Below are 15,774 nucleotides of genomic sequence, written 5' to 3' on the forward strand. Positions count from 1 at the left end.
ACTCAGTCTCAAAAAAAAAAAAAAAAAAAAAAAAAAAAGGGGCCCGGTGTGGTGGCTCACACCTGTAACCCAGCACTTTGGGAGGCCCAGGCAGGCGGAATACTTAAGGCCAGGATTTCAAGACCAGCCTGGTCAATGTGGTAAAACCCCGTCTCTACTAAAAATTAACAAAATCAGCCAGGCATGGTGGCAGGCACCTGTAATCCCAGCACTTTGGGAGGCTGAGGCAGGAGAATCGCTTGAACCAGGGAGGTAAAGGTTGCAGTGAGCCAAGATCGCGCCACTGCACTCCAGCCTGGGTGACAGAGTGAGACTCCGTCTCAAAAAAAAAAAAAAAAAAAAAGAAGAGAGTAAAGAATGTGGTACAGAAAAATTCTGAAGAAATAATGGTTGAAAAATTTTCCAAATTTGGTAAAAGACATAAACCTAGAGATTCAAAAAGCTCAGAGAACTCCAAACAGAATGAACAAAGAAATCCTCACACAGTCCCATAATTAAACTGCTGAAAAGAAAAAGAAAATTTTGAAAGTGACCAGAACAAAACAATGTATTACTTTTAGAAGAACAGTGATTCGAACGACTGATTTTCATCAGAAACCATGGAAGCTGAAAGAAAGTAGAAGAGCATTTTTTAAATGCTGAAAAAGGGAACATCAAGGCAATTTTCTGCCCAGTAACAATATCCTTCAGTAATAAAGGTAAAATTAAAACATCCTAAGGGAAAGAAAAATTAAAACAAATTGAGGCCAGCTGACTTGCTCTAAAAGAATTACTAAAGGAAGATGTTCAGACAGGGCAAATAATACTAGAAGAAAACAGCTGTCCTGGCATAGCAGCTCACGCCTGTAATCCTAACACTCTTGCCTAGGTGACAAAGCAAGACTTTATCTCAAAACAAAAACAAAAACACACACAAAAAAAACCCCAGCAAAGCAGTCCTACCGATGATAATGAAATGGTATGAAGGATAATTCGTTCGATTTATATGCTACCAGGTATGTGAGTAGAAGAGATATGCAAAGGAGAAAACAAACCAACCATGGGCCCTTCTGGGCTAAAAATACTACATTAAAAGTTATATTTAAGGATGAAAATTTAAACCATGAGATTAAAATATAATTTCCCAAGAAGTAATGGGAGAGACGAAAAAGTCCATCATCTGAGCATCATGGCTGGTTAGCTTTAGGAAACTGCAAAGAGGACCCAAGTAGGAAGTAAAGCAAAAGCCAGAATCAATGTCAAGCGGGAGGCAATAAATAAGTCAAATGCCAATAAGGTCCAGAAAAATTAGGTTTGAAAAGGTCAGCAGATATGACCAAAGGAAAAACTGGTAACCACATGATACGCAGTTTCCATGGAGGCATGAAAAGAGAACCCACACTTCAGGGAGCTGAGGACTGAATTTGAGAGGAATCTTACGTAATAGCTATGTGTGTCAATCCAGGCCAAACTCTGGACTCAAATGTCCATTCTGACCCATTAGGTTCTGACCTACACTAGCTGTGTGACCCCTGCCTCAGTGCCTCATCCATAAAACTGGGATAATAGCAGGGGTTACCTCAAAGAGCTCGCGTTTAAATAAAACAAGGTGGATGTAAAGCTATACTGTCCTGTACCTGTCACTGCCCAAGATTGGGAAAACCTATACATGCTTAAAAGCAGAGAAAAGAAGAGGTAGTTTAGAGATGGTGCTTTCTCTTTTATGTGTGAAAATATGAAAACACAGAAAAATTAAATAATTTCCTAAGATTACTAGAAGAAAGAACTCTGAGTCCAGAGCTCCACCTATCCAACTACACAGGTATTTTGTAAGGGAAAGGCAGGAAATCTGGATGTAAATTCTAGATTATAAGAAAGAAAAAGTAGAATTCCACCCTCCAATAAAATCTGAGAAATAAACAGAAGAACAAAAGTATAATGGGATCCTGGTAAAAGACAAGGTCAGTCTACTAAAGCAGGGAAACTAAAGACAAGTAAACACGTGCAGACAAAATATATATGGTGAAAAAAGGGATAAAGAAAAGCAATTAAGAAACTAGCATTTTTAAAGTGGGGAAGGTGAATGCTTCCCAGCATGGGGTTTATATCACTTGCTTTTTGGCCTTCTGAGTGTTGGTAACAACCTGTCATCATCATACATACCTGTCGTCTTTAATCGTCTCCATACATTACTAACAGATTACACAGACAGCCATCACTTAACACTTCCACTCACTCAAATATTCAACATGCAAGGTTAAACTCTGTATAATTTTAAAGTTCACAAGCATTGAAAAGGTATGTGATATTACTAGTAACCAACTAAATGCAAATTAAGACATTTTCTTTACCTATAAAAACCAGCACAGAGTTTAAAAAAAGAAATTCAGCACTGGTGGGGTACGACAGATACTCTCATTCACTACTGGTGTTAAGTACAAATTGATACAAGCTTTTTGAAAACGAGATTTTTAATACTAAGAGAGTTATAAATATGTAGATAATTTGCCCCAGAAATTCTTCTAGGATTTTACCCTAAGGAAATAATTTGAAAAACTGAAAAAGCTCTAAGCATAAAGACAGATATTACTGTTTTTTAAAATAGTGAAACACTAGAAACAAATGTCCAACATCAGGGACATTTGAGAAGTAAATTACAAGGTACTTGAGTCAAATATCTCATAGCCATAGAAATATTTTCTAAGAATTTATAATAGAAAAAATGTTCACACCAAAGTAAAAGGACACATATTGATTATACATTTTAGCCATGTTAGAAAAGTATACAGAAATAAATACTAGAAGGAAACAGAGTAGACTCCTACATTTGGAAAGTTAATTATTATTATTTTTTTTTGGTAGAGATAGGTCTCACTATGTTGCTCAGGCTGGTCTCAAACCCCTGACCTCGGCCGGGCATGGTGGCTCACGCCTGTAATCCCAGCACTTGCGAGGCCAAGGCGGGTGGATCACCTGAGGTCAGGAGTTCTAGACCAGCCTGGCCAACATGGTAAAACCCAGTCTCTACTAAAAATACAAAAATTAGCCAGGCATGGTGGCAGGCACCTGTAATCCCAGCTACTAGGGGGGCTGAGGCAGAAGAATCGCTTGAACCCGGGAGGCACAGCTTGCAGTGAGCCAAGATTGCGCTATCACACTCCAGCCCGCGGGACAAGAGCGAGACTTCGTCTCGGGGGGAAAAAAATACAAAAAAAAAACTCCTGACCTCAAGCAATCCTCCTGCCTTGGCCTCCCAAAGTGCTGGGATTACAGGCATGAGCCACCATGCCTGGCCGAACATTTATAATTTCTATTATTTGAAAATGGCCTTAAAAGGTGCATGACTTGTGATAATGTGTAATTTTTTCTAAGGTATGAGTCTGAAACGTGCTAGTTGGCTGAAACTCAGCAGTAGGTCACTTGGCAAAAGAATGAGCTAGGGGAGGAGAGGCTGAGAAGGGTGGGTCTGTGTCTTTCCTGTACAACCTCCCAGCATCCCACTTCCCAAGGAAGGAAGTAGTACAGTAGAGATGGTGAGAGGGTGCATGATGGCTACCAGTTTAGGCAAGGTGTGACCAGTCACCAGTGACTTTAATACCAGCATCTGAAGATGGCTTTAGTGTTCTGTACTCCAATATGAAAATCTGATTTTAGTTATACCATATTTTATAGGGACCATTATATCCTACAGTGTTATTTGTGAATGAGGAGATTCACAAAGGTCTTACAGTATATTTCTTCAGTATACTGTCAATCAAAACATTGAAACCACTTAGGGCCGGGCACAGTGGCTCATGCCTGTAACCCCAGCACTTTGGGAGACCAAGGTGGGCACATCACTTGGGGCCAGGAGTTCGAGACCAGCGTGGCCAACATGGTGAAACCCCATCTCTACTAAAAATACAAAAATTAGGCAAGTGTGGTGGCACACGCCTGTAATCCCAGCTATTTGGGAGGCAGAGGCAGGAGAATCGCTTGAAACTGGTGGGTTGAGGCTACAGTGAGCGAAAATCGCGCCACTGCACTTCACTCCAGCCTGGGTGACAGGGCAAGGCCCTGCTTCAACAAACAAACAAAAACCCACTTAGATTGTGCTATTATATGAAAATGTTTTTCAGTTACATCTTTTTTTGTTTTCTGGTTTTATTTTTTGAGACAATGGCCTAAAAAGGCATTGAAATCCAAAATAACATGAATTATCACTAAATCTTGATAACTAATCATAATATATATATTTTACACTAATTTTTTCATGACATATAGATTCCATGCATATAAAATACTTCCAATATTTGTTTTTTGTTTTCTTTAATAGAGGTAGGGTCTTGCTATGTTGCCCAAGCTGCTTGTGAACTCCTGGGCCCAAGTGATCCTCCTGCCTCAGCCTCTGAGCCTGGCATTACACATGCACCTGGCTTCCTTTCTGTATTTTTTGAATGTTCCACAGTGAGGAGGAAGAAAACTAAAAATTAACTTATCTCTAGAAGACAAAACATTTTTTCTTTCCTAGATCAGTTAAGTTACTATGATAGGAATACCCAACCATAAGAAGAACAAGGTGGAAAGCAAAGATCTGTGTCTCATGCTCACCTTATAGCACCTGTATTTATACAGAACCACCAGGAGGATAGTCATGACAACAATGACACTGATCATGATGGCAGCATTCAGAATTGAGTGCAGGGCTCTCTGGCCCACAGTCTCGGTATCTTCTGTGAATGGGGTATAGATTCTACAATAAAACAAACACAAAAGCCCTAGGTAAGTGTTAATGGAGATCCCCAACCACATTACCACCTCCAACACAGAATTTTCTTTCTCGACTCAATTCATATCTTACAAGTCACATTTCCCCAACTCACCAATCTAGCTAAGAATTTTTAACCTGAGAAAAACAGCTACACTCTAAAATAATTGCTTCAAAGAAAATATCTAACATATGGAAAGAAGGACTTACATGTGAACCAGACGCTGGCTCCATCTAGTGGGTGCTTTATAGTGAAATAATTATAATACCTCATCAAATGTTTTTTGGCTACAGCTTATTAGGAACTTGTTATAGAACCAGATTCTGCCACAGAAACCACGTGGGCTAAGTGGTTGTCAGAAGAAAGGTAATATGGCTTATAATTAGTGCCTCTCATCTGCAGAGTAATTGCAACTGGAGTTGTCTTAAGATAATGTCACATATCCATCTTCCCCTTGTTTTTCATTCACAGAAAAACATTTTTATTCCAGGTGCCAATATTCCCAGCCAAAAACACTTTACTTCTGACTCCCTTATATTTAGGATGGCTATGAGAACAAGTAATGGCAATGACTTTTAGGGAGATGTGTTGTGTACGGAACTTCTAAGAAAGGACAAAGAATTCTGCTGACATGTCCTATGTTCTTTTCTCCCCTACTCCTTCCTACTGTCAGAATGAAGGCTAGGGCTCCAGCCTGGACCCTGAAGTAATCTAGAGGTTAGAAGCTAAAGAAGAAAGAAGGAGATTGATTCCTTGATGAACGTGAAGCCACTGTACTAATCTGGACTGCCTACCTCTGCACTACTCTATGGGAGAGAAAGTATGTGCATTATTCAAACCAGTTGTTTTGATTTTCTATTAACAAAGTCAGAAACATCTCTGTAAAAAGCCAGACAGTGAATATTTTAAGCTCTATGGGTCATATGGTCTCCAGTGCAACCACTCAACTGTGCTACTGTAGCGTGAAAGCAGCCACAGACAATGTATAAACCAAGGAGCATGGTCATATTCCAATGAAAGTTTATTCACAAATTTGTGAATAACTTTATTACAACTTTGTGGAAAGGTAGCAGACAGATCTGGCCTGTGGCTGTAGCTTGCCAATGTTTGTTCTATAATATATTGCCAAACCTAACCCTAACCTATACAGATAATATTCTTCAATCCCTCTAGTTCTAACCCCTGCCCTTCATCTGCTGTCTTAGATGCTCTCCCAAAAGGCTACAAGTTTGGCTTTCAGAACACCATGTAGTTTTTCAGACACTTCACAACTTCAAATTCTAAAACTCAATTAAAACTCTTCTTTGGACCCCATGAGAGTCCTAGAGACGGAAATAGATGACATTTGAATCAAGCATTTTTCTTGGAGGCCAAGGGCTGACATCAGCAGCACCAGGGAATCCACATGACAGCTCCCCAAGAGTCTAGAGTGTGCTAGCTTGAATTAGTTGTTCATCCTTTCAATTAACGATTTGTTTGGCCATTTATTATACATCTCACCTGGAGACTCAGTACCCTCACAGGCCTTGCAATAAAGAAGGAAATCAGGCATTAAATAAACAATGTAAATAAATATATATTTGCAAATTGTGACAAGTGAGAAAGGACAAGTTGCTATGAGAAAAGATACCAAGAAGGACTTAATTGTGTTAGGAGAAACAGGAATGTTATCTTTGAGGATTTAACATTTAAGCCAATGTTAGATGTAAGTTCTAAATTTCGAAGAATTAATATGTCAGTATGTTCAATTCTTTGCCTTCTACTTTTAAACTTAACTTCCTCGTAAAGCAACGTTTTTCGATTACCTGTTCCACCCTCATTCCAATTACCTGCTACCTGCTCTGCCCTGACTCCTGACAAAGCACTCACCCCATCATTCTCTTTAAATTAGCCAACTGGAATTAGTTTAGCCTGTGCGGTCTAACCCTAGCCAATAGGGGAAGAACACAGCAGCAGGGACCACGTGTGTCAGGGATAAGAACCCTTTCCCCTCCCTTGTCCAAATGTGCGCTTGCCATTGTTCCATCTGTAAGGGTGCACCCTTCTATATAGAAGTAACTTGCCTTGCTGAGAATTAAAAGGAAAATTTTATATTCGAGTGCTATTTCTTTTGCGGCACCGAAACTTTATATATAACACCAAGAGGAGGGGGATGACAGGAATTTAATCCACCAAAGTTAGAAAAGGAAAGAATATTCTAGGCAGAAGAGCAATGGGCGCCCAATGGCCCTGAGGTGGAAAAGAATTTATGTGTTCAATTCAGCATAACTTCAGCCCTATCCAGTAATACCATACAGGAAACATACTTCTGCAGTGTTCCTTTTCTCCACTTAAAACATGAAGTAATAACCCCTCGCTCTCTCAACTGCTCCTGACCATCACAGAGGATGGACTCTCCAGCTAAGTCATGCCCCTTCAATGCAGAGGCCTTCAAGGTGATGATGACATGCTGTAAAGAAAAGCCACACTGGCTTTGAGAATAATAAAACAAAACTCATACGTACAGCTGCCCATCCTTCCGGGTATAAAAGCTGACTGACTTAATGGTAGCCACGACCACCACCATGCAGAGAGTCACAGGGACAAAGAGCATGATCACATGCTTGGCGCCATATTTCAATGTCAGCTCCTCATCTTCTTCCTCATCTTGCTCTACCACCTGCCGCGAGTTACCCTGGGGTCGTCCATTAGATAATGGCTCAGGGTGGCCAAGGCTCCGCCTGTCGTTGTGCTCCTGCCGTTCTCTATTGTCATTCTATAAGCACAAGAAAAACATTTTCAGTAAATCAGATTCTTGGCAGAATCAACATAATGGTTAGACCTGGGATTAACAACAGACCCATCACTATGAGTTCTAAAAACCTGAAGCAAGAAAAAACAATGTACAGGAAGTATGCAGTTTAAAAGTCTAGATTATCTATCATTGTTCACTGAAGGCACTCAGGTCCTCTCTTTTACCTGGGTCTTGGCTTGCTCCATTCTCTCTGTTCATCCCAACATAATACAATTGTACTTATCCTTTGAGATGTAGCTTAAATACTGACACCTGCATGAAACCTTGTTTATTGGCTGCAGCTCCAAGCACCTTTTTCAAATTCGGCTTTCTGTGATTTCAGACCACTTATGCAAGGAACTATCTTACCTTAATTAATAAGACTTTAAAATCCTTGTGTCAGAGGCGTTTGGACCAGAGCAACTCTATCTTGAATAGGGGCTGGGTAAAATAAGGCCAAGACCTACTGGGCTGCATTCGCAGGAGGTTAGGTACTCTTAGTTACAGGACGAGATAGGAAGTCAGCACAAGATACAGCTCATAAAGATCTTGTTGATAAAACAGGTTGCAACAAAGAAGCTGGCCAAAACCCACCAAAACCAAGATGGTGAGGAGAGTGACCTCTCATTATCCTCACCGCTCACTATACGCTAATTATAATTAGCATGCTAAAAGACACTCCCCGCCAGCACCATGACAGTTTACAGATGCCATGGCAATGTCCAGAAGTTACCTTGTATGGTCTAAAAAGGGGAGGGATCCTCAGTTCCGGGAATTGCCCACCTCTTTCCCAGAAAACTCATGAATAATCCACCCCTTGTTTAGCATATAATCAAGAAGTAACAGGCCAGGCGCCTGAAATCCCAGCACTTTGGGAGGCCAAGGTGGGTGGATCATGTGAGGTCAAGAGTTTGAGACCAGCCTGGCCAACATGGTAAAACCCTGTCTCTACTAAAAATATAAAAATTAGTCGGGCATGGTGGCACATGCCTGTAATCCCAGCTACTCATGAGGCTAAGGCAGGAGAATCACCTGAACCTGGGAGATGGAGGCTTCAGTGAGCAGAGATCGTGCCACTACATTCCAGCCTGGGTGACAAAGCAAGTCTCAAAAAAAAAAAAAAAAAATTGGTAAGGTTGAATAAGTGACACAATCAGATGTTTCATTTTTAGCAAACTTGATTGAGTGGCAATGAATGAGATTTCTAGCATAAGGAACTAGCACTGGTAGAGATAAGGAACACAATGGAACACAATAAGATAAACAGGCTGGAAGAGAGAAGTACTTTAGTTAGAGACATAACCAGGCAGTTAAGTCCAATAGCAGTTACCAATAGGAATTTCAAGCTCAGAAGAGTCAGACAAAGTCACTGGTCTCTATAGCCTCAGAAATGGATGAAATCTCAGGCCTCAGAAATGGATGAAATAGCTGTGGTGGGAAAAATACAGTAAAAAGATTGACCAAGGAGAGAAGTGTAAATAACCCCTAAGCTTAACCAGCAGGTGATGGGAGAAAACCAGAAAACGAGATTAAGAGAATAGAGGAGAGGGAAGAAAACTCAGGAATCAATATAACACAGAAGCCAAAAGTGGAGCACAAATCAGAGGTGTCATCAACAGTCTGGCAGGATGAGAGCTAAAAAGACCTTGAATTGACAATGGGAAGTTCATCAAGGGTTTTACAAAAGTAAAACAGTGAAGAGGGAAGTCGGATTGAGATGAGACAGGATAATTCCCTTGACCCCTTCATGGCTCGAAGCGTGGCTCATTTACTCGGCCACCACACACTCAAACCCCTTGCAAGAGGGAGTGTGCAAGCGAGTGAGTGTGGGAACCAGAGCAAATGAATGCGGGAACCAGCCAGTTGCTCCTCTCTGGCAGGCACAGGCTCTATGCGGCCCCGCAGCAGCATCCAAGTGTGTTACAATCAATGCTCCTTCAACTCAGCCATTCGGGGATGGCCAGGTGCCAGCCAGCTCAGTGGAGGGTCAGGGTGGCAGCCCCTGCCCTCTCCTCTTGGCACCCAGGTTCTCTTCCAGTGTCCAGGAATAATCAGATCACATGAACAGATTGAAGGGTAGTATATGCAGAAGATTGTATTGCACAATAGAAGCGGTTCTCAGCAGGATGGGGAGTTGAAAATGGGATGGTATGGGAAGAAGGTGATCTTTCCCTGAAGCCAGGCCATCTCCAGCTGGGCCTATTCTCCAGAGGTGCACCATCTGAAGTTAGCCACGTCCATCCACAGTCTCCAATGCTCAGCTGCTTCTCTGCTCGCTGCTCAGCCACTTGTATCACCAACACTCAGTGGCTTGTATTTCGGACAATCAGCCGCTTGTATTTCCAACATTCAGCCATTTATATCCCTGATGTCAGCTGCTTATATTGTTCTGCCAGCTGCTGAAATCTTTTTTTTTTTTTTGAGACGGAGTCTCACTCTGTTGCCCAGGCTGGAGTGCACTGGCACAATCTGGGCTCACTGTAACCTCCACCGCCCAGGTTCAAGCAATTCTCCTGCCTCATCCTCCCAAGTAGCTGGGATTATGGTGCCCACCATCATGCCCGACTAATTTTCGTATTTTTAGTAGAGATAGGGTTTTGCCATGTTGGCCAGGCTGGTCTTGAACTCCTGACCCCAGGTGATCCGCCTGCCTCGGTCTCCCAAAGTGCTGGGATTATAGGAGTGAGCCACCGCACCCAGCCCAGCTGAAATATATTTAGGGGCACAGGATAGGGGCATGGCAGGCCAAAGAGGCAACATTTGGGTGGGAAAAAAATGGGGTCAGCTGTTTTCACTTAGGGTTGCAGTTCCAGGTTTACGGGTGGAATTTAGCCGGGAGCCCAGCCCTTCTGTATCAAGGTCATAAAATCATAATAGGCTGGAAAATAATTGAGAACTGAGAAGGTAAAGGCAATCATTCTTTGAAGCAAAAAAAAAAGGTGGAAGGGGCTTGCAATAGAGAGGGATTTAACTTGAAAAATTTATGTTATCCAACCCCACTAGAAATGAAGACAAAAAAAAAAAAAACAGAAAAGGTTATTTTAGAGCTGTTAGAGACTTGAGCATACCTATCATGCCACAGTGTAGACTGAAGATTAGAGGAAGAGACAAAGTGGGGATTAAAACTAATGGAATAGGGTAAGGGATAAAGGAAGGTGCTATAGTTTGAATGATCCCCCTAAAAATTCATATACTGGAAACCTGGTTGCCATTGTGGTGTTATCAAGAGGTGAGGCCTTTAGGAGGTGATGGGGTCATGAGGACTCTACCTTCATGAATGGATTACAGGTTCAGTATCCTTTATCTGAAATGTTTGGGACCAGAAGTGTTTCAGATTTTGCACTTTGGAATATTTCCATTATACTTACAGGTTGAACATACCAAATCTAAAAATCCAAAATCTAAAACGCTCCAATAAGCATTTCCTTTGAGCATCACATTGGTACTCAGAAAGTTTCAGATATGGGAGCACTTTGAATTTCAGACTTTCAAATCAGGGATATTGAACCTGCAATGTCGTTATCGCAGGAGTAGGTTAGTTATCATGGCAGTGACTTTGTTATAAAAGCAAGCTCTCTCTTGCCGTTCTGCTTATCCACCATGGAATAATCCTCCTCAGGTGCTGGTACTATATACTTTTGGGCTTTCCAGCCTCAAGAAACATAAGCTGAATAAACAAATCACCCAGTCTCAAAAACAACAACAACAACAACAAAAAGAATTTAAAAAGATACAAAAAAGAAAACAAACAACAACAAGAAATAAATAAATAAATAAATAAATGACCCAGTCTGTGGTATTCTGTTATAGCAATACAAAATGAACTAAGAGGGGAACAAAAAAAAAAGATGGAGGCTGGTGTTATAAAGGCATGGTGCCCTCTCCTTCAGTCTGGAGGTCAGGATTTCTCTTCAAACAGTTATGAAGACCCAAACCCTAAGAGAAATGGAAAGGAAACTATTTTAAAGCATAAAACGTAGAAATATATACACCACCCATCAAGAAAGATTATTTTTGCTGAACTCAAATCACCAGAGTGGCTAAAGCCCAGTAGAACGGAAATGGTTATATGGAAGGTGAGGCCAAAGGGACCAGAACATAGTGTGATAGACAGCAAGGAGCTGTCTATCTTCTATTCTTCCACAGAAGGAGGTGACTAAATCATCTGCCAAGAATGTTATATCTGCAATTGATGTTCAGCAGTACAAGTCTGAACAACTTGATTGGCTGATTAATGTTCACAATAAACATACAAGTAATAATAGCTATCTCTATATAGTATTTGATATTTACAAGGCACTGTCACATTATCTCATTTATTCTTTTTGTCTTGAGAAGTTTTGGTAAATGAACACAAAAGCAACTGATCCAAAATCTCACAACCAGAAAACAGCAGAGGCAGGAATCAAACTAAAGTCTCTTGCCTCAAAACTTGTTTTCTTTCTATGGCACCACAGCCATCCTTTTAGGTCATATGAACAGTTTAATTAGCTAAGTCTAGCATGAAAGGGGCAATCATATGCTCATTCACAGTCCCCAACCGGATGATCTGGTTTATAATGAACATTAGCCAACTCAATCCTGCCCTGCCCAAGGCTGATAATGAGATGGATACTAGAACACTGTTTAACTTAACAGTAACATACACATTCACAAACCTTTCCTCTTTGTAGTACGCTGGATACTACTTTTTTATTTATATGTTTATTATTATTATTTTGGAGACAGAGTCTCATTCTGTTGCCTAATAGTGGCACAATCTTGGCTCACTGCAACCTCTGCCTCCCAGGTTCAAGCAATTCTCCTGCCTCAGCCTCCTGAGTAGCTGGGATTACAGGCATCTGCCACTGCGCCGGCTTAATGTTTGCATTTTTAGTAGAGACAGGGTTTCACCATGTTGGCCAGGCTGGTCTCAAACTCCTGACCTCATGATCCACCCACCTCGGCCTCACAAAATGCTAGGATTACAGGCGTGAGCCACTGCGCCTGGCCAGACACTATCTTTTTAAGATGGAGTTCCACTCTTGTTGCCCAGGCTGGAGTGCAATGGCGCGATCTCGGCTCACCACGCGATCTCTGCTTCCTAGGTTCAAGCAATTCTCCTGCCTCAGCCTCCTGAGTAGCTGGGATTACAGGCATGCGCCACCACGCTCGGCTAATTTTTTGTATTTTTAGTAGAGACGGGGTCTTATCCACGTTGGTCAGGCTGGTCTCGAACTCCTGACCTCAGGTGATCCGCCCGCCTCGGCCTCCCAAAGTGCTGGGATTGAAGGCTGAGCCACCAAGCTCAGCCCAGACACTACCTTCAAAACTGATTATGTTTTCAGGAATGGTGGCGCACACCTATAGTCCCAGGTACTCAGGAGGCTAATGCAGGAGAATCATTTGAGCCTAGGAATTCAAGTGCAGCCCAGGGAATGTAGTGAAACACCATCTTTAAGGAAAAAAAAACTGTTTTAATTTCTTTATTTAAAAAAAGCACAATTTGGGCCGGGTGTGGTGGCTCATGCCTGTAATCTCAGCACTCTGGGAGGCTGAGGCGGGTGGATCACCCGAGGTCAGGAGTTCAAGACCAGCCTGGCCAACATGGTGGAACCCTGTCTCTATTAAAAATACAAAAATTAGCCAGTGTGATGGCGGACACCCGTAATCTCAGCTACTTGGGAGGCTGAGGCAGGCAAATCGTTTGAACCCGGGAGGCAGAGGTTACAGTGAGCCAAGATTGAGCCACTGTACTCCAACCTGGGTGACAGAATGAGACTCCGTCTCAAAAAAAAAACAAAAAAAAAAGTACAATTTGGTGACAGAAGTGTTGGTTAGAGACAAAAATGGCAGATTTATTGGCTATCCAGATTTAATTTATGAACATATATATATATATATATATATATATATATATGAAAATAAAAGAAGCAAGTTCCTCAAGTATTGTATGGGGTACTCCAACTAATCAGAAGACTATGGCTGAATCACTACATTTTATGGGTGAAATAATAGTGTGTGAAATTTGTAATTTAAAAGTCTCTAACTTATGTTATCACATCTTGGGTTTACCCCAGTGACACTGTATTATACAGTGGTAATTAGCCCAAGTTCTGGGGTCAGACTACCAGGATTTAGATTTCTCTTCTATATAGTGTGATTTGGGGTGAGTTATTTAACCTCTTTGAACTTCAGTGTCTTCATCTGTAAAATGGTGATAAAAAAAGTATCTCCTGATAGGGTTGTTGTAAATTCTACTGGGATAGTACTTCAAAGACATATCTCATGGTGTCTGGCACATATTAAGCATTCAGTAGTTTTACCATTTATTCTACATATACACATTCCTATGGCTACTAGCAGGTGCCAAGGTGTAACTGATCTCTTCTTAGGGTATTGTCCAGATGAAACTGCATATAAAATTCCAGACATTTTTAGTCTATCAATAGAAAATTGTAGGCATGCCGGGCGCGGTGGCTCACGCTTGTAATCCTAGCACTTTGGGAGGCCGAGGCGGGCAGATCACGAGGTCAGGAGATCGAGACCATGGTGAAACCCCGTCTCTACTAAAAAATACAAAAAATTAGCCGGGCGTGGTGGCAGGCATCTGTAGTCCCAACTACTCGGAGAGGCTGAGGCAGGAGAATGGCGTGAACCCGGGAGTAGGAGCTTGCAGTGAGCCGAGATTGCACCACTGCACTCCAGCCTGGGCGACAGAGCGAGACTCCGTCTCAAAAAAAAAAAAAAAAAAGAAAAGAAAATCGTAGGCACTATAGAATTAGAAAAATCTGTTTCCCAAATGTTGATCTCCATCTCTGACCTCTCCTAGAACTCTATTCTAAGCTTCTCCTCCATCTTCTCCATTTATCTCAGTAAACAGCAGCACCATTCTCCCAGTTTCTAGGAAGTCCCTAATCTAGGAATTATTCTTGATTCCTTTCTTTTCCTTAGTACCTCTGTCTAGTCAGCCAGCACATTCTGCCAGAATACCTCCAAAACATCTCCTGGATCTATCTACTTCTTTCTGTGTCCACAATCTTTGTGGTTCAAACCACTATTATCTATCATTTGGATTACGGTTAATAGGCTTCTAATTTGGTCTTTCTGCTTTTATGCTCCCCTAGTCCATTCTCCACACTATAGCCAGGATGATGTTTTTTAAAAAACAAAATGAGATCATGTCATTCCTTTGTTTAAAACTCGATTATATGGCTTCTTGTCATGCTCATAACAAAAATTAAAACTTCTTAGGCTCGTGAAGTCTAAAATGGTTTGGTCCTTGCTCTGAACACATACTGTTCCTCCTCTCTCCATTCCTTTTCTCAAACTGGCCTTCTAGTTCCCCGCTCAGGGCTGGTTCATCTGGAATGCCCTTCTCCCACCTCACTGTTCCTTGTCACTCAGTTCCCTCCTGGTAGAGAGAGAATTTCCCGACTATCGAATGTAAGGAAGCCTTTCTCTACGTTGATCTGGTTTTAATTCTCTGAAGCGTACTTGTGATTATTTGATGTAGCTCCTGTTTCTCACTTGATTATTCATCTTTATCTCCTTAGAATATAAGTTTTCTCTAAGGACAGCACATGTTATTGACCTTTGCTTGATCTCTAGTGTCTCCTGTACTCTACAAATATTTCTTGAGTTAATTAATGAATGACTCCTACAAGATTGTTTGTGAAGCCCGGCTAATTTTTTGTAGAGACAAAGTTTCACCATGTTGCCCAAGCTGGTCTTGAACTTCTGGGCTCAAGCAATCCTCCCACCTTGGCCTCCCAAAGTGCTGGGATTACAGGCATGAGCCATCGAGTCCAGCCATCTTGTACTTTCAGATTGGAGTTTTGGGTTTCAGAGATTTGTAGTTCACTGAAAATGAAGCACCATGTAGGTGTGCCTGGGAGGGAATTTTGCTAAGAATTCTTACTAAATAAAGTTCAATCAATCAAATGTTATTGTACTTCAAAAATTTTCCAGGGAAATAAATTGTCGGCTTCCATTTAAAGACTGTATTCTGTCTAAATGTGCTGTTAAAGTAAAATGTGACATAAGAATCTACAGATGATAATCGAAAGGAAATAAAAATAGAGCTCTTCAAAAACAGTACAATTTATTTGTTTAAAAGCAGGTAAAGCAAAAATTAAAAATAAATACACAGGTAAAACATTCACGTGGTTTCAAAGAAAGTATTAAAAGGTATAGAGTACAAAATCTCCCTCTTAATATATACCTAGTTTCCTAATCCCCCTGCTTACTACTGTAATTGTTCTGTAAATCCTTTCAAAGTTTCTTTCTACATAT

The 15,774-nt window shown here is 41.2% G+C and overlaps 1 protein-coding gene across 6 annotated transcripts in view; it reads right to left on the reverse strand.

Moving 5' to 3' along the window:
• Positions 1-15,774, reverse strand: part of PSEN1 (presenilin 1) — a 90,490-nt gene that overhangs the window by 44,682 nt on the left and 30,034 nt on the right. For all 6 annotated transcript variants that reach the window (XM_055288905.2, XM_055288904.2, XM_063644294.1 and 3 more), the window contains exons 4-5: positions 7,232-7,482; positions 4,570-4,711 (exon numbers count right to left, since the gene is read on the reverse strand). In XM_055288905.2, coding sequence (XP_055144880.1) covers positions 4,570-4,711; positions 7,232-7,482 — 393 coding nt within the window. The remainder of the gene's footprint in view (positions 1-4,569; positions 4,712-7,231; positions 7,483-15,774) is intronic.

This window comes from Symphalangus syndactylus, chromosome 8 (assembly GCF_028878055.3).
Source record: "Symphalangus syndactylus isolate Jambi chromosome 8, NHGRI_mSymSyn1-v2.1_pri, whole genome shotgun sequence".
Classification (NCBI taxonomy): domain Eukaryota; kingdom Metazoa; phylum Chordata; class Mammalia; order Primates; family Hylobatidae; genus Symphalangus; species Symphalangus syndactylus.